This window comes from Phyllobates terribilis, unplaced genomic scaffold (genome assembly GCF_046119375.1).
Source record: "Phyllobates terribilis strain yellow unplaced genomic scaffold, ASM4611937v1 Scaffold_17__1_contigs__length_24005725, whole genome shotgun sequence".
Taxonomy (NCBI): Eukaryota; Metazoa; Chordata; class Amphibia; order Anura; family Dendrobatidae; genus Phyllobates; species Phyllobates terribilis.
The window spans coordinates 18244861-18264746 of record NW_027362777.1 but is presented as its reverse complement, the minus strand read 5'-3'; the positions used below and the strand labels follow the sequence as shown (position 1 = coordinate 18264746).

General features: G+C 43.0%; 1 protein-coding gene across 1 annotated transcript in view; it reads right to left on the bottom strand.

Moving 5' to 3' along the window:
• Positions 1-6611: 6611 nt before the first annotated feature.
• Positions 6612-19886, bottom strand: part of LOC141176124 (uncharacterized) — a 42961-nt gene continuing 29686 nt past the window's right edge. The window contains exon 7 of the mRNA XM_073660118.1: positions 6612-11550. Coding sequence (XP_073516219.1) covers positions 10193-11550 — 1358 coding nt within the window. The 3' untranslated portion in view covers positions 6612-10192. The remainder of the gene's footprint in view (positions 11551-19886) is intronic.

Sequence of the window (19886 nt, the reverse complement as noted above, 5' to 3'; positions counted from 1 at the left end):
GAACGGGTATACAATTAAGCATAGAGGAGGATGAAGCAGAAGAAAAACCCCTGTTGTGCTCAGTCAGCGGGAGGATTTATTTTTTCTCATGTCACAGCCCTGCTCTTTGGCTACCTGAGGTTTGTTTGTTCATGACGCAGCTTCCCTGAAAGTTGAGACACTTCTCAAGCTGTGTTTCTTCATTCTGCAACGCATCCTGACACGTGACTAGGACAGGCTGCACTTTGAAATATGTGACAAAGGCCATCTTTATCACATTGCTGGAGAACCCCTGGAGAACAGTTTTATTGTTTTGGCATATTTGAATGCTGTATCACCCCATGCATTAAAAGGAGAACAAAGAACTAGTTTGAAGGCTGCAATTAGTTATCACCTAATCCTTAACCCTGTCATGACATTTGACGTACCTATACATCATGGTCGGATGGGGTTCCCGACTGATGTTGTATAGGTACGACATGGCTATCATGCGTGGCACAGAAGCTGTGACAGCGTGATCGCTGCCGGGGTCTTGGCTACATGATAGCCAAGCCACAATTCTCATAGCCAGGTGCAGTGCCTGCACCTAGTGGTTTAACCCACTAAATGCTGCGATCGATATCAATCGCAATATTTAGTAGGCTAGGAGAGGTAAGGGATTCCCTCTCCTGTCCAATCATTGCCCCCAGAATGTCATCGGGAGGGCCCTATGGTTATCAAATCAACCCGAGGTCGTCATGATGACATCCAGTCTGCCAGCAACAGTGGTCTGCTTAGATGATGCCAGTAGCATGGGTAACCATCCTCCTAAACATGCCTCTCTTGGGCTATAAGCCTACAATTTTAAGTGGGCAGGTAGAAACCAACACTAATTAAAAGCACCCTTGGGCTGATGGGTGGAGTGCAGAGTCAGAAAAGGATGCAGTCAAAACTCCATGGTAAACTGCAAGAAAACAAAAAACCTGACCAGCACCTCCATATAGTGTGAACAGGTGCACGCTGCAATGACGGCATAACATATAATAAGAAAGCACAGCAGCACACTGTAAGGGCCAAGACACATGCAAACACTGAGAACATAAGAGCTAAACTGCATTATTGCTAAATAAAATGTACTTACAAAAAATTAAGGTTCTTAGGCTTGTAGCCTAAAAGAAGCATGTTTAGGAGGATAGTTACCCATCACGCGGAGGTCACCTTGCAGTGGTTGATGGGCATACATAAATTTGCCAATTTATGTGCTAAGAACCTTCATTTTTTTGTAAGATGCCAGTAGCATAGTGTAAGAGGCTTATGTCAGTGTAACCCTGGCGTGATGCATTGCAGTGCATACTATTCTGTGACACACCTCTGGTGTAAATACGATCACTGCACCCATAGATGTCTTCATTGAGAGTTGTTGTTTATAAATGGGATCACTTAAGGGGGGGTCTATGAAAGAGTTAAGCTAGCACCAGGACTCGTTCATGCAGAGCAGACGTCCTCAGAAGAGATTTGCTGCAGGATCAGCCTAGGGTCAGCGGTGCTAATACCCAGAGTCCATGTATATGCAGTAAGTGAATAGAAGAATGGTAGCACTCACCATAGGTATGTAGGATCTGCAATCTTTATTTGGATAGACATAAAGGAGAAGTGGTGCAGGAGGAGTGCGGGGGAGAACGGCCATTTCACGTTTGATTGCGCTTCTACAGGTCCACTGTACATTATATGGATGTAGACCCGTAGAAGCGAAATAAAGCGTGAAACGGCCGTAGTCCAGTAACGTTCTCTCCCGCACTCCTCCTGCACCGCTGTTCCTTTATGTCTTTATCCAAATAAATATTGCAGATCCCGCATACTTATGGTGAGTGCTACCATTCTTCTATTCACTTAAGGGGGATTCTGCTGTTCTGGGACCTCAGGGGCTCTGCCAATGTGAGATGACACCCACAAACCATAACAGAAAAATCTGCACTGTGAAATGGAGTTCCTTCCCTTCTGAGCTAATGCACGGTGCCTCAAAAGTAGTTTTTGACCAAGTATGGGGTATTGACGTATTCAGAAGAAATTGCATAATAAATTTTATTGTTTGTTTTCTCCAATTACAAACTTAGAGCCAAAGTAACATTTTAGTGGAAAAATGGTAATATTTCTTTTGCTCAGCTCAATGTTATACAATTCTGTGAATCGCCTGAGGGTTAAAAATGCCCACTACTCCCTTAGTTGAATTCCTCTAGAGGTGTAGTTTCCAAAATGGGGTCACCTGAGGGGGTTTCTGCTGTTTTGGCATGTCAGGGGCTCTTCAAATGAGACATGGCGTCTGCTATCTATTCCAGCCAAAATGGCGTCCCTTCCCTTCAGAGCCGCGCAATGCATTAGTTTTCCACCACATATGGGTTAACAGCTTACTCAGAAAAAATTGCACAACCAATTTTGGAGTCGATTTTCTCCTGTAACTTTTGTGAAAATAAAAAAATTGGGGCTAAAAACATTTTTGTGAGGAAAATGAGTTTTTTGTTATTTTCACGGCTCATGAAGCACACATTGGAAAAATGAGAAATTGATGATAAACTTTTAACCCTTCTAACTTCCTAACATAAAAAAATTATGTTTCAATAATGGTGTTGATGTAAAGTAGACATGTGGGAAATGTTATTTATTAACTATTTTGTGTCGCAGAACTCTTAGGTTTAATGGCATAAAAATGAAAAATTTGAAAATTGTGAAACTTTCTCCAAATTTCTGATATTTTCACAAATAAAAGCAAAAAATATCGTCCTAAATTGACCACTAACATGAAGAACAATTTGTCAAGAAAACTCAATCACAGAATCACTGGGATCCGCTGAAGCTCCAGAGTTATTACCTCATAAAGGGATGCTGCTCAGGAAGGTGAAAAAACAGGCTCTGGGGAGAAAGGGTTAATAGGACTTACAGGAGGAACCGGTCCAGAAAGCAGAAGATCCATCAAGTACCTGCCACATACAGTATTCTGTGATAGAACTAGGAGAGGAATAATGGCGTTGTGTGAGGACTTCTCTGGCTTCTGTCCTTCATCCTGCAGTCGTCTGAATGGATCTAATGTGGACGGGAACCAGCTAAGCCGCATTCTGCCCACAGCTGTTACCTCACTGTTCACACCACACAGAGACCCCAAAAGAGTCTCCGTGCTGAAGGGGTTAATGCCCCCTGCACCCAGTAATGGGGAATCTCCACATACCTCCACTTGTAGAGCCGGTGGAGAAACTTCTCCGCAGTCAGTGACATTTCCGGCATTATTTGCCCCTCACTACTGGCACAATTACCCCGCGCCGCCTTTTCTACAGTTTTATGTGAGGATGTAACGTGGGATTTTCCTGCTTGGAGACAAATAGACGACACATGAGGTGATTATTACCAGTTACCTGACGTCTACTATATGGCGGCATATGATTGTGCTATCCACTTCATACCAGGAGCTAAAATGCAGAAATCTCGTATGTTTAACCCCTTCCAGGGAGGGCGGCCTTGAAAAACTATATTCAGAAGAGTCCGGCTAAGGGCTCATACCCATATGTGTGAAAAAAAATTCCGTATTCTGGACCGAAAAAACGGAAGAGTTCCATGCGATTTTCATGAGGAAAATGCGATTTTTCGCACCTAGCATCCGTATGCGTTTTTTTTCTCTACAACTATTATTCTGCCATCATTTACAGGACCATTTACAGTGTTCTGTGCTACAGAATGATAATGTATCCATAAAAATCGGATGGCATACGGCTGGTCCCATTAACTTGCATTGGCAAGTCTCGTCCGATATACGCAGTATGCTGCGATTTTTTTCTCAGTCCGATTTCAGCTGAGAAAAAAAATCACAGATGAGATGTACCTCATAGATTAACATTGATCAGAGTGCAATCCGATTTATTATCCGATTGCTCTAGTCTGTTTTTCTTGCATTGGGCTCATACTCATCTGCGTGAAAAACGGATGAGTGCAATCCGATAAAAAATCGGATTGCACTCTGACCAATGTTAATCTATGAGTCCCTGCTCATCTGCGCAAAAAATCGAAGCATGCTGCAATTTGCCACATATATCGGACAAGACTCGCCAATGCAAGTCAATGGGTGCGAGAAAAAAAAATGGATGGCACACGGACCATCCATATGGCATCCAATTTTTACGGATACATTACCATTCTGTAGCATATAACACTGTAAATGATTATTGAATAATAGTTGCAGAGAAGGCAAAACGCATTGCATACGGATGTCATATGGATGCTAGGTGTGAAAAATCGCATTGTCCTCATGAAAATCGCATGACACTCATCCGATTTTCCGGTCCAGATATCGAAACGTTTTTTTCACAGATATGGGTATGAGCCCTAAGGGTCATATACGGCCATCCACCTCTCCAGTCACAGAGGGGTGGGTGAAGATCTTAGGCAGCGCATTCAGGATTCTCAGGACAGTGCGCAGGAAGGTTTACCTATGAACAAGCTTTATGTACTGCCCTCTTTACGTGTAGATCTTCTTGATGAAGAACATGATTCCGTTTTAGCTGGGCACGCGGGTTCGTCTGCCACTTGGAGATCTCTTTCTAGGTCCTTTTGGTGGCAGAATGCTCTTAAGGATATTGGAGAGTATGTTTGGAAATGCAAAGTCTGTTCCAAGGCTAAAGCCTCTCATCAAGCTCAGTGGGTTATCTCTTCCCTAACGATGTTTCGTTGCAGCCCTGGACCCACTTGTCCATGGACTTTGTCAATGATTTGCTTAACTCTGGTGGTATTACTGTCGTGTGGGTGGTGGTGGACCGTTTGAGCAAAAAGGTTCTTTTGGTCCTGCTTCAAAAGTTGCCAACTGCTAGGATCTTAGCAACTTTGTTCATTTCTCATAGATTAAATTTCATGGTGTTTCCAAAAATATAATTTTTGATTCAGGGGTTCAACTTCTGGCTAGTTTTTGCTCCAGACTGGGTAATAAGCTGCTTTTTTCTCTCAGTCTATCATACGGAGACTAATGGTCAACCAGAAGGATGAACCAGGAAATAGAGCAGTGATGTTTTGTCTCCTCTAATCAGGAAGACTGGGTGGAATTTCTGCCCCTTATCGAGTGTGCTCTAAATAACGGTTCCTCAAAGGCTACCGGGACCTTGCCTTTTTTTAGCTGCTGTAGTTTTAATCCAGTGTTTGGGAATATTTCAGGATTACAATCTTCCCTGCCAGAGGAGGAGAGATTTTGTCCCCAACTAATTAAGGTCTTGAGGGAGGACAAAAGGGATTTTTGGTAGCTAGTGACCAGGCCAAAAGTGGTGCTAACTGCAGACGTAGGAATGCTTCTATCTTTAGGGTGGGGGATTTTGTGTGGTTGTCCTCAAAATATCTGCACTTAAAGATCACATCTAAAAAGTTTGCACCTAAATTTGTAGGTACTTATAAAATTATTACAAATTTAAATCCTGTGACAGTTAATTTGCAACTTCTTATTACCTGGAAAATCATAATTCTTTCCATTCTTCTCTTTTCAAAAAATTTGAGGGGACCTCAAGACATAAATGAGGTGGATTTGGAAGGGTGTCGGGAGTATGAGGTAGAGCGAGTTCTTAGTTCCAGGTGGGTCAGGCGCTGTCTGCACTATCTCGTTAAGTGGAAATATTATGGTCCTTAAGGTAGCTCCCAAGTTAATATGGGGGATCTTCCTGCGATCAGATAAACAGATTATTGGGTGGGGCTGGGGAAAACCCAGCAGTCATGGTACACATTGGTACCAATGACAAAGTTAGAGGAAGGTGGAAGGTCACAGGGAATTAGGAGAGAAGTTGAAGTACAGGACCTCTAAGGTAGTGTTTGCAGAAATACAGCCGATTCCACTAGCGTCACTAGAAAGTTAGCGGGAACTTAAGGAGATAAATAAGTGGCAGGATAAAGGGTTTGGGTTCATGGAGAACTGGGCCTACTTCTGTTGGCTACAGGCTCTACGATAGGGACAGGCTGCACCTCAACTGGGGGGGGTGCAGATGTGCTGCAGTGAAAAATGGTCAGATGGATGGAAGAGCTTTTAATCTGGGATCTGGGGGGAGGGAGGTTTTTTGTGAAAATAAGGGGATAGAGTAGACAGAGAGAGAGACAGTAGGGGTCAATGAGGATTTAGGGGGCTGGGACATTCAAGAAAAGTAAGGAGGCAAGAAGGAGTAATAAATAGTTAATAGTATTAAATGTCTGCTGGCAAATGCAAGAGGTCTTGCAAACAAAATTAATGAATTAGAGACTCTTAATGTCAGCCACAGATTACGATGTGGTGGGCATTACGGAAACCTGGCTGGCAAGTCACGACTGAGTGATAAACAGAGGATTACACTACATTCAAAAGGTTAGGAAAGAAAAAAAGGTAGAGGGGTGGGTATTTTCATTAAATCCAACTTAAGACCTGCGCTAAATGACGACATTGGAGGGGAGCTTCGACAATGTAGAGTCAGTATGGGTAAATGTACAAGGAAATGCCAATAATGTAACGCTGTTAATTGGAATTTGCTACAAGCCTTCTAATATAGCTGAACATGTAGAGGATGAAATGCTGCAACAAAAACAAGTCAAGGTCAAAGTGTTGGCTCCCTTGAAATTGTTCCAGAAAATGACGTAATTCTCCCAGAAAATTATTGCAATTACACATATTTTGTTATACATGTTTATTTCCTTTATGTGTATGTGAACAACACAAAAAAAAAACAGATAAAAAAAGGCAAAGTGAACATAATTTCACACAAAACCACAAAAAATGGACCGGTCAAAATTGTTGGCACCTTTTCTCAAAATTGTGGGGTGTGGGTAAACAACTTCGTTTCAAGCATGTGAAACTCGTTCATACTCAATTGTGGCAAGTAACAGGTGTGGGCAACATGAAAATCACACCTGAAACCAGATAAAAAGGGAGAAGTTGATTCAATCTTTGCATTGTGTGCAAGCGTGTGCCATACTAAGCATGGAGGACAGAAAGAGAAGAAGAGAACTGTTTGAGGACTTGAGAACCAAAATTGTTCTAATCTTGAAATTCTTGATATTTTTCAAGTCCATCTCCAGAGATCCGGATGTTCCTTTGTCCATGGTGCACAACATAATCAATACATTTACAACCCATGTCACTGTAGCTAATCTCCCTGGATGTGGACAGAAGAAAAACTGACGAAAGGGTAGTCCAGATGGTGAATAAGTATCCCCACCAAAGTTGCAAAGAAATTCAAGCTGTCTTGCATGCTCAGGGTGCTTCAGTGCCAACGTGAACCAGCCGTCAACATTTGAATTAAATGAAACGCTATGGCAGGAGAATAAGGCAGACCCCACTGCTGACACAGAGGCATACAAAAGCTACACTGCAGTTTGCCAAAATGTACATGAGTAAGCTAAAACCCTTTCTGGGGAAGCGTCTTGTGGACAGAAGAGACCAATATAGAGCTTTTCGGTAAAAGCACATCGTTCTACTGTTTAAACAGAATGAAGCATGCAAAGAAAAGATCACAGTAACTACAGTGGAATATGGTGGAGGTTCAAAGATGTTTTGGAGTGGTTTTACTGCCTCTGGCATTGGGTGCCTTCACTGTGTGCAAGTCATCATGAAATCTGAAGATTACCAAAGGATTTTGTGTGGCAATGTAGTGCCTAGTCTCAGAAAGCTGGGTTTGCGTTCTAGGTCATGGGTTGCCAGCATGGCAATGACCCCAAACATACATCAAGAAGCACCCAGAAATGGATGGAAACAAAGTGCTGGAGAGTTGTGAAGTGACCGCCAATGAGCTTGGATCTAAATCCCATTGAACACCTGTGGAGAGATCTTAAAATTGCTGTTTGGAGAAAAATATTAAAATTTTAGAGTCTTCAGTAGTTGATACCTTTGGCTAACTGAAAAGATGGTAAATTGCAAAATTTCAAGACTACTCAGGTCTCTTTTCAGACACAGTATAACACAAAATCTGAAGTGTCATATATTTATACACAACAGGGCACAGGAATAATGCAATAGATAAGACAAGTGGAGTGAAGCAGAACTATTAGCATGGGAGAGGGAGAAGCAGTTGTGGCCATGAATATTGGAACAGTTCATTGATAAGGAGTGTGAAAGTTTTATTGTCCTGTGATTGAGGTCTGGTCCATGATTGTGACGCCCAAAACGGTCTGAGGAGCACGTTCCTTAGTTGACATAAATCCATATGACACATTAACTCCTGATCTGTGAGTGTGTCAAAGATTGTCATAAGTTTGTAATTCCACATTTTTCTGTCTCTCTGAGATTTGAAGTTACCTTTTAATACAAGTAATTTCATGTCCATGATGCTGTGATCAGGGATAAAAAATGTTTGGCCACAGGTAGAGCTAATCTTTTTTCTTTTATTGTGTGGTGATGAGAATTCATCCTTGTTCTAAGTTTTTGCCCTGTCTCCCCTACGTACAGACCCCCAGCTGGACATAGGGTACATATAATTAAGTACACTACATTAGATGTGATGAAGCTGAAAGTACCTGGGATCTTGTGGTTGTCTCCTGATGTGAGTTGGGAATCTTTATCTTGTCAGTGGTCATTATAAATAGACAGGTTTTACATTTTTTCTGGCTGCAGGGAAAAGTTCCTGTAGCTGTTGGAGAGGACAGGGAGTTTCTGATGATGATGCTTCTTAGATTTGGGGGCTGCCTAAATCACAGAAGTGGGGGGTCTGGAAATATAGATTGTAATCGGCATCTTTTTGTAATAATGGTTGTAATTTCCATGCAGCTCCCATTAGCATCTCCAGATTTGGATTGTAGGCGACTACTAGAGACTCCAGATTGATTTCTTGTTTAGTTTTGAAATGTAGGAGATGATTCCATAATATTCTGGTGGCTCTTGCAATCTGGTTTACAATTGTTCTTGTATGGTAGTCCTCGTTCAAAAAGTTCTTTCTGAGGCCACCAAGGTGTTAATTTCAGTACAGGAGTAGTTGAGTGTTAAGTTGATGGTGAGATGAAACTGATTACAGTGTTCATGGAACGTCTTAAGCTGTTGCTGAGATTCTGTCCAGATGATTAAAATATCGTCAATGTAACGGTAGTAGGCAAGAGGCCTGATGGGACATGAGGACAAGAAGACACTATAAAGCTTGGCCACAAAAAGATTTGCGTACTGTGGAGCCATTTTACTTCCCATTGCTGTACCAGTCTCCTATAGATAAATGTTATCAAATTCAAATAATTGTGGGTGAGGATGAATTTTGTAAGTTTCACCACAAAGGTGAAACAATCCTCCTTGTCTGTTTACTTTCCCTCCCAGTACCTTTTCTTTCTACCACGGTTAGGTTTCTGGGAAGTTATACTTATTCCTTTTATTTTTGGTTCTCATTAGCTTGCCTTCTGTGCCCTATATGAATGTGTCTTAGTTTCTCACTCAGGGTTTTCATATCTTCACACTTTTCTTTCCCCTTGTTGACAGTGTATTGCTGCCCCCCCCCTCTGATTCCTCAGGAGGTAAGAGAAACTCTTCAACTGCCTATTAGGGAGTTAGGTCTGAGGTGTTATTTTTAGTTGTGCAGCTAGGGCCTGTCTGTACAAAGACCAATTGGGTGTAGTTGCTGCATTCTTCCCTGTGTGGGTTCTCTGGTGGCTATCAAGATGCGCTTTCTGGTTAAAAGATTTCCCAAATTTTGAACATGAAAAATGCTTCTCTGCGAGACTCTTCTGAATCTCTTTTGCTCTTTATGATCCCAACTAGTCTCACCAAATACAAAAGGTCTTTAGTAAGCTACCTTATACAGGCTGCTAAGAATATCATTCCTCGTCACTGGAAAAGTACTTCTCCACCTACTCTGGAGGAGTGGTTCTGTGACATAGCTCTTCTAAATAGGATGGAACATTTGATTGCCCGATCCCCCACTGATTGTGATAGATACTGTGAGTCTTGGAGAGACTGGATTGAATTCCAGGAATCCGATGCCTACCGTCTTACATCACACTAATGTGACCCACCCTTTTCTCTGGTGCGTTTCTTCTCTGTCCGGATTGTGCTCTGCATTGGTTCGGGCCTGGCTGCACTATGTATAGTTTCCATTGGATTTTAGTAACTTCATAATTGTAATACTGTTGGCGTAAAATGTTCCTTTCCTTCCCTTTTCTTCCTATAACTTGATGTTTTATTGGACCTTATACTTATATTCTATGATATACTGATGCTGATATTGTCCTGGTTATTCTTTTTTTTTTGTATTTTTGTAATTGAAAATTATTTAACCTTTCAATAAAAATTGAATTTTGAAAAAGGCTTCTCCCCTGTGTGACTTCTCTGATGTTTATTAAAAGTTGCTTTCCGTGTAAAATATTTCCCACATTCTGAACATGAAAATGGCTTCTTCTCTGTATGAGTTCTCTGGTGTATAACAAGACTGTACTTCTGTGTAAAATGTTTACCACATTCCGAACATGAAAAAGGCTTCTCCCCTGTGTGAGTTCTGTAGTGTTCAACAAGATGGCATTTCTGTTTAAAATATTTCCCACATTCTGAACATGAAAAAGGCTTCTCCCCTGTGTGAGTTCTGTAGTGTTCAACAAGATGGCATTTCCGTTTAAAACGTTTACCACATTCTGAACATGAAAAAGGCTTCTCCCCTGTGTGAGTTCTCTGGTGTATAACAAGACTGTATTTCCATTTAAAATGTTTACCACATTCTGAACAGAAAAAAGGCTTCTCCTCTGTATGAGTTCTCTGGTGTATAACAAGACTGTATTTCCGTTTAAAATGTTTACCACATTCTGAACATAAAAAAGGCTTCTCCTCTGTATGAGTTCTCTGGTGTATAACAAGACTGTATTTCTGTTTAAAATGTTTACCACATTCTGAACATGAAAATGGCTTCTCCCCTGTGTGAGTTCTCTGGTGTCTAACAAGATCTGATTTCTGTTTAAAATATTTCCCACATTCTGGACATGAAAAAGGCTTCACCCCTGTGTGAGTTCTGTAGTGTTCACCAAGATGGCATTTCCGTTTAAAACGTTTACCACATTCTGAACATGAAAAAGGCTTCTCCCCTGTGTGAGTTCTCTGGTGTATAACAAGACTGTATTTCCATTTAAAACGTTTACCACATTCTGAACATAAAAAAGGCTTCTCCTCTGTATGAGTTCTCTGGTGTATAACAAGACTGTATTTCTGTTTAAAATGTTTACCACATTCTGAACATGAAAATGGCTTCTCCCCTGTGTGAGTTCTCTGGTGTCTAACAAGATCTGATTTCTTGTTAAAATATTTCCCACACTTGGAACAAGAAAATCTATTCTCGGCTGTGTGAATTTTTTGATGTTTAGGAAGAAATTTTTTGAGAGGAAAACTATTTCCATATTCTAAAAAGGTCTTCTTTTCTTTAGGAGCAGTTTGTTTTTTAATGCTTAATTTGTGACTATGATTTTCCTTAGTAGTCGGTAATGAATCAGAAGACAGGACCTGTTTCATAGGATCAGAAGACAGATCTTTGCTGTGAAGGGATGATGGTATATCTGGAGTAATGGCATTCACTTCAATTGTATCCTGTGGGATCTCAAGATCTGATTTAAAGATTGAAGATGTCGGCCGTCCCTCTGATCTCCAGGTACAGTCATCTGCCAAGATAAAAATCTATTATTTTTCAATAAAATATCCTTGGATTTTATATTTTTTTAAATTTCTACTGTACTTAAACTGTCTATAATAATGGCAAGTTATGTAAATATATTGAATTAATTATTCACCAAGACACTGACATTTCACAATCTAATAGAAAACCTCATAGGATGAACCAGTAGAGCGTGGTTTTCAACTGTTTGTTCATTCTGCCTCCCAAATATGGAATAAAAAGCCAGCAAGTTATGTAGGCAACAATAATACCAATAAAAACTTCTACTCATCTCACAAACAACAAGCCCCACTCAGGTCCATCGTCTGTAAATAGAAAAAAATCATAGTTACCGGTAACAGGATTTTACAGAGCCCATGATAGCACCATCTGAGAGATGGTATCCGCCCACCAAGGACAGGAAACCTGCTTAATAAAAAAGGCAGTACCTCTCCTCCGCATCAGTTTTGTTTTAGAGGACCTCCAGACAGTATGCTAGTACACAACAACCACCAATAAAACATTTCTGACTATACACCCATATATAGAGAACACCATAAGTGATCAAAAAAAAGGGGGGGGGGGGGGGGGTATACAAGGGTGCTGTCATGGGCTCTGTAAAATCCCGTTACTGGTAGGTAACTATGATTTTTTTCCCCTTCTCCTATGACAGCACCACCTGAGATTTATATAGAACAGACACCTTAGGAATGGATCACCGCTTGCAACACCTTTCTCTCAAAGGATAGATCAGCAGATGAAGAAAGATCAAGCCGGTAATGGTAAGGTAGAAGGAGATTACCATGTTGCTGCCTTACATATGTTATCAATGGACACTTCCGCCTTCTCAGTCCAGGAGGCTGCACCAGCTCTGTGGAATGGCCCTTCAGGTTCTCTGAAACCGGCACATTACTAGGGGAATATGCTAAGTTAACGGCGTCCCTGATCCATCTAGCTATAGTTCCCCTTGTAACTTTAAGTCCCTTACTAGCTCCCTGGAAGGAGACAAATAAGGCATCACTTCTCCTCCAAGGCCTTGTTACCTCCAAATACTGAACCAAAACCAGTCTAACATCTAGAGTATGAAGCCTCTGTTCCTCTAAATCTTTTGGGTTAGGATACAATGAGGGGAGAATGATCTCCTGTGTTCTATGGAATTTGGAGGCCACCTTCGGAAAATAGGCCAGGTCTGGTCTTAACGCAACTCCATCTACAGTGACCTGTGTAAAAGGATGATTTACTGACAGAGCTTGTAAGTCACTAACTCTATGGGCTGATGTTAGCGCTATCAGTATCGCTGTCTTCAGAGTGAGAGTTCTTTCTTTCACGCTTCCTTAGGGCTCAAAAAGGAGACTTAGTCAGGGCTTCCAGGACCAAGTTTAGATCCCAGGGAGGCATTCTCGGGGTAGCAATAGGTCTGGATCTATCGTACGCCTTTTTAAACCTGATAACCCATCTATCTGCTGCCAAATTATAGTTATATAAAGCTCCAAGTGCTGATACTTGCACCTAAAGGGTACTGGTAGCCAACCCCATATCTAAGACACTTTGAAGAAATTCCAGAATAGCTTTAATAGGAATTTTAACCTTAGCTGAGTGCGCCAAAATAGATAGGAATTTTGCCCATGTCCTACCATAGATCTTAGTCCTCACAGGCTTCCTGCTTTTGAGCAGAGTAGTGACTAGACCTGGAGAAAACCCTTCCTGGATTAGTAACGACCTTTCAAACTCCAGGCCATCAAATGCCCGACCTCTGAGGATGGAAGACTGGGCCTTGCTTAAGGAGATCTGGAGCATCTGGAAGGACCCATGGATCTGACTGGGACATCCTCTTTATCCAGGTGAACCAGGGTCTCTTGGGCCAGAATGGGGAGATTAGTATGACCCTTGCCTGTTCCTCCCGGATCTTCCTCAAAATCGTTGGCATTAACATTAACGGGGGGGAAAGCATAGGCTAGGCCAAAGCTCCAGGGTATTTGTAATGCATCTACTGCATAGGGTCTTTCTGTTGGATTTAAGGAGCAGAAGATCCTTGTTTTTCTGTTTCGTTTGTTTGCGAAAAGTAGAGATGAGCGGTGTTAGACTCGAACTGTTCGCCAATCTCAAATTCAAGCTGTTTTGGGCGGTGTTCGAGTCGTTCGACGAACACGAATGATTTGCAAAAAATTCGGCTGTTCGAGGTTATGTTCGATAACTGTTCGTGCACCAAAAGCGTAACTGGATTTTTTCACAGTAACACTGTTATTAGTGATGAGCGAGCATGCTCGCCACTGCTTGGTACTCGCCCGAGCATCTCAGTACTCGAGATGCTCGAGCAGGAGCTGGGGTCCCCATCCTGCATGTTTGGCGCTATTTAGAGCACCAATCATGCAGGGATTGTCTGCCACTCACTGTAATGTCACAGCCATGGTGGTTGTGGCATTACAGTGATTGCCCAAATTGATGGGAAAAGTGCTCACAGTGAAACATGAAAAGCCGGCAATTCAGCAGCGGCATACACCGGTACCCGACAATTTAGAACAGAAAGAATAGAGCATCACACATAGATTAGATAGATAGAAACATATCAGTCACATATATAATAAGTACAGTGACAGTGTTGGTTACTGTACTTGTCATTTAGTGTTAAAATAAAGGATTTATTAAAAAAAAAAATTGACGTGGGGTTCCCCGTAATTTTAGTCTCTAGCGGAGGTTAAGCAGACGGCTGGGGCAGATGTTTGAAGCCTGGGAAGGGGGTAATACCCACGGAGCTTCCCAGGCTACTAATATCAGCCCCCAGCTGAATACCTAGCCTGTACTAGCTATTAAAATGGGGGACCCAAAAAAAAAAAATGACGTGGGGTCCCCCCTATTTTAATAGCTATAAAAGGCTAGGTAAACAGCTGGGGGCTGATATTAATAGCCCAGGAAGGGTGCCATGAATATTGGCCCCCTCCCAAGCTAGAAACACCAGCAGTCAGCCACCCCAGAAATGGCGCATCCATAGGATGCGCCAGTCTGGCACTTAGCCTCGCTGTTCCCACTGCCCTGTAGCGGTGGCAGTGGGGTAATAAGGTTGGGGTTGATGTCAGCTTATAAGGCCATCTGACATCAAGCCCAGGTAAGTAATGGAGAGGCGTCTATAAGACACCCCCATTACTAACCCCATAGTCAAAGTTAAAAAAAAAAACACAAACACCCAGAATAAAGTCCTTTAATTGAAATAAAGACACAATTCTTTATTGTTCTAAATTAAACCATACTTACCATCACGCCCATTCCAGCTGAAGCCAATGTCTTCTGCAATAAAAGTAAAATAATAAACCAACCTCATCCTTACCTTTCCATGGTTCCCAGGACGGCTTCAGCTCTGCTACATTGACATGACAGGCTGGATCGCAGCAGAAAGCCGCCCTTTTTATCTTGAAGGTTTCCTGTCCTTGAAGGGCGGATCCCCTCTCTCGTTGTGCCGTCATGGGTGACAGAAAAAATCTGATCTTTAGTTTTCTTTGCCTCTTATATGCAGAGCTGAGAGCATAAATTCATGTTGTTCTGCAAACTGTAGAATCTGCTCTTTCACTAACAGGAGAGGTCGGGATCTCGTGCCCCCCTGATGATTGAAATAGGTGACTGTTGTCTGACATAATTCGGATGTGTTGTCCCTGTAGTTGGGAATTGAACTTCATCACTGCACTATTTACCGCCGACAGCTCCTTCATGTTTTGAGGAGAAGGCTTTCTCGCTGTCCGACCAGACTCCTTGTATTACACGATCTCCCAGATGTGCTCCCAGCCATCTCAGCTTGAGTACTCTGTAATTATGTCCCTGACCTAATATGACCAAAGACCTCTCTGTGACAGGTTCTCCCAATTCAGCCACCATGCGATTGAGATGATGGCTGTATTGGAAAGTGTCATCTTCCTGTCCAAGTGTCCCCTGAGTTGTTTCTCCGCTGCTAGTATATCTTGCTGCAGATATCGGGAGTGTATCTGAGCCCACGGGACTGCTGGGATACATGATGTCATTGTACCTAAAAGAGACATTGCTTTCCTTAGGGTCATGGATGGATTCCTGACTACTCCTGAGGCTAGGGACGTAATTCTGTTTTTCTTGTCTTCCGGTAGCAGACAAGTCTATCCCTCTGAGTCCAAGATAAGCCCTAAAAAAGACGGAACCGTCCAAGGCTCCAGGCTTGACTTCTCTAGATTCAGTATCCATTCAAGATTGATCAGGCTGGCTCTGACTCTTGTCAATGCGAGTTTTCAATGCTCTCTTGATTTGCATACTACCAAGAAGTCATCCAGGTAAGGGACAACTAGAGTATCTTGTTCTCTCAAATGCGCCATTACCTCCAGAATGATCTTCGTAAAGATTCTTGGAGCCATGGAGAGGCCAAAGGACAGAGCTGTGAACAGAAATTGCCTCACATGATTGAGGATATACACAGCTACTCTCAGATACTGCTGGTATCCTGTATGGATTGGGACGTGGTAATAGGCGTCCTTCAGGTCGAGGACACTCATATAACAACCCGGGAACAACATCTTTATGGCTGATATTATACAGTACAGACCAAAAGTTTGGACACACCTTCTCATTTAAAGATTTTTCTGTATTTTCATGACTATGAAAATTGTACATTCACACTGAAGGCATCAAAACTATGAATTAACACATGTGGAATTATATACTTAACAAAAAAGTATGAAACTACTGAAAATATGTCTTATATTCTAGGTTCTTCCAAGTAGCCACCTTTTGCTTTGATGACTGCTTTGCACACTCTTGGCATTCTCTTGATGAGCTTCAAGTGGTAGTCACCGGAAATGGTTTTCACTTCACAGGTGTGCCCTGTCAGGTTTAATAAGTGGGATTTCTTGCCTTATAAATGGGGTTGGGACCATCAGTTGTGCTGTGCAGAAGTCTGGTGGATACACAGCTGATAGTCCTACTGAATAGACTGTTAGAATTTGTATTATGACAAGAAAAAAAGCAGCTAAGTAGAGAAAAACGAGTGGCCATCATTACTTTAAGAAATGAAGGTCAGTCAGTCTGAAAAAATGGGAAAACTTTGAAAGTGTCCCCAAGTTCAGTTGCAAAAACCATCAAGCGCTACAAAGAAACTGGCTCACATGAGGACCGCCCCAGGAAAGGAAGACCACCTCTGCTTCTGAGGATAAGTTTATCCGAGTCACCACCCTCAGAAATCGCAGGTTAACAGCAGCTCAGATTAGAGACCAGGTCAATGCCACACAGAGTTCTAGCAGCAGACACATCTCTACAACAACTGTTAAGAGGAGACTTTGTGCAGCAGGCCTTCATGGTAAAATAGTTGCTAGGAAACCACTGCTAAGGACAGGCAACAAGCAGAAGAGACTTGTTTGGGCTAAAGAACACAAGGAATGGACATTAGACAAGTGGAAATCTGTGCTTTGGTCTGATGAGTCCAAATTTGAGATCTTTGGTTCCAACTACCGTGTCTTTGTGCGACGCAGAAAAGGTGAACGGATGGACTCTACATGCCTGTTTCCCACCGTGAAGCATGGAGGAGGTGTGATGGTGTGGGGGTGCTTTGCTGGTGACACTGTTGGGGAATTATTCAAAATTGAAGGCATACTGAACCAGCATGGCTACCACAGCATCTTGCAGTGGCATGCTATTCCATCCGGTTTGCGTTTAGTTGGACCATCATTTATTTTTCAACAGGACAATGACCCCAAACACACCTCCAGGCTGTGTAAGGGCTATTTGACCAAGAGGGAGAGTGATGGGGTGCTACGCCAGATGACCTGGCCTCCACAGTCACCAGACCTGAACCCAATCGAGATGGTTTGGGGTGAGCTGGACCGCAGAGTGAAGGCAAAAGGGCCAACAAGTGCTAAGCATCTCTGGGAACTCCTTCAAGATTGTTGGAAGACCATTTCCGGTGACTACCTCTTGAAGCTCATCAAGAGAATGCCAAGAGTGTGCAAAGCAGTCATCAAAGCAAAAGGTGGCTACTTTGAAGAATCTAGAATATAAGACATATTTTCAGTTATTTCACACTTTTTTGTTAAGTATATAATTCCACATGTGTTAATACATAGTTTTGATGCCTTCAGTGTGAATGTACAATTTTCATAGTCATGAAAATACAGAAAAATCTTTAAATGAGAAGGTGTGTCCAAACTTTTGGTCTCTACTATAGATTCCATCTTGAAGGGTCTGTAGATTAGAAAGTTGTTTAGGCCCTTCAAGTTGATTATGATCCTAAAGGAGCCATCCGGCTTCTTTATCAGAAAAAGGGGCGAATAGAATCCTTTCCCCTGCTCGCTTATTAGTCTCTCTCAGAACCTTCTTTTCCACTAAGTTTAATACCTCTTGCTCCAGGGCTGTTTGCTCTCTGGGCATCCTGGGAGACGAAATCATGAACGTCTGCAGGGGAATGGATCTGAATTCCAGTCTTAGTCCTGTCTTTATAATCCCTAATATCCAGGCACTGGATGTAATTTTTTCCCAGGTAGGCAGAAGTGGGACAGTCTGCCTCCTACCTGCGGAGGCCCATCACTTAGGGGTTTTTCTGTTCTCAGAGGAAGGGCCTCCGAACATGAAGCCTCCACTCCTTGTCCTTCCATCTGCCCTGGTCTCTGGAAAATGTACCTATGCTATACTTCCTTTTACGAAAGGAAGTCTTGTACTGAGGCATCAACACACTGGAAAACCCGTGTTTCTTATCTGCGGCTTTATCCAGTATGTCATCCAGAGCTTAGCCAAAAAGAAACTCCCCTTCACACGGGATTGAACACAGTTTCAACTTAGACTGTACATCACCTGACCAGCTCTTGAGCCACAGAGCTCTGCGAGCTGCGTTGGATAAATTCACTGATCTGGCGGCCAGCCTTACCGAATCTGCCGACGCGTCCGCGAGGAAGGCAGCCGCCCCCTGCATTAGCGGAAGACAGGCCAGGATTTTTTCCCTTGGAATGTCCCCTTTAATCTGGTCTTCTAGCTGCTGCAACCAGACCATCATTTACCTGGCTGTGCAAGTGGCTGCGACTGCCAGTTTCAATGCTCCCGCTGGTCACTCCCAGGTTTGTTTTAATAAGGTTTCCGCTTTTATATCAAGAGGATCTTTGAAAGCTCCTAAATCCTCAAACGGCAGGGTGGATTTTTTTTTAGAGAATTTTGATACTGTCACGTCAATTTTTGGGGTTTTATCTCACCTGGTTGACTCTTCTTCCTCAAACGGGTATCTGCTCTTTGAAGGTGATGGTAACTGCCCTCTCCTATCAGGTCTTTTCCATTCCCTGTCGATGAACGATCCTCTCATTGATGGGGAATGTGCGCCTCTTCTTCTGATCAAGACCCCCAAACATGATGTTCTGAACAGTCCTAGAGGTCTTGGTATCGGCTATGCCCATAGTTGTTCTGATGGCTTTAATCAGCTTATCCGTGTTTTGCACTGGAAAACACGGCCTACCTCCTGTATCGCTAACTGAGGAAGATGATGATTATGAGGATGACGAGTAGGTAGGAGAGGAAATAGACTTCCCCTTGCCCTGGAATACTACAGATTCTTCTGAGTCTGATGTATGACGTCTCAGCTTCCTACTCTTTTTACGTGTAGCCAACGTCTTTAGGGAGTCCCTAACCTCCGTCTGGACTAAAGATTTTAAATCCATAGCAAAATTAGGTGTTTCCTGTGATTTTTCTCGGATACAACTCGGGCTAAGCTTTTTAGTATAAATGCTGGGAAAATGAACCCCGCACAGCGCACACTCCTTGTTATTCCTCTTGGCACTACACTTTTTGGGGGTTTCCTAGTAGAAAAAATACATAGAAAAAAAAGGGACCCATCTACTATGGTGAACTTTCACGTAGATCACTCACTACTCTGCCGTTCAGGGTACCGGAGATTAAGGCTGGATCAATGCATATGATTGCTCCCGGCTGGAGGTGGTGGACTCGCGACCTGCCCTGCTCCTCCGGCTGGTCTTGCTGCCGCTTGTCCGACTGCCACTGCTATGGCCTTGATGGAGCTGCTGTTGCTGCTGAGGCTGCTTTGGTGGCCCCTGCTGCTGCTGCTCTGGTGACTGCGGCTCTTGCCGCAGGGCGTGTCACTTCCTGACACGTGCCCTGCGTGTGCGCAGCCCCATGGCCCAGCATTTCGGCGCGCAACGTCAGCAGGGTGCGCCAGAAACTGACATGCGCCCTGCGCGTGTGTAGTCCTGGTCCCGGCACGCTACATCAGCAGGGCGCGCCGGAACCTCTTGACACGTGCCCTGCATGTGCGCAGCCCCGGAAGTCCCACTTGCTGGCGCGCTCAGCCACGGGGTGCATAATACCACTGCACTCCCGCGTGTACCCTTGGTGGGCGGATAC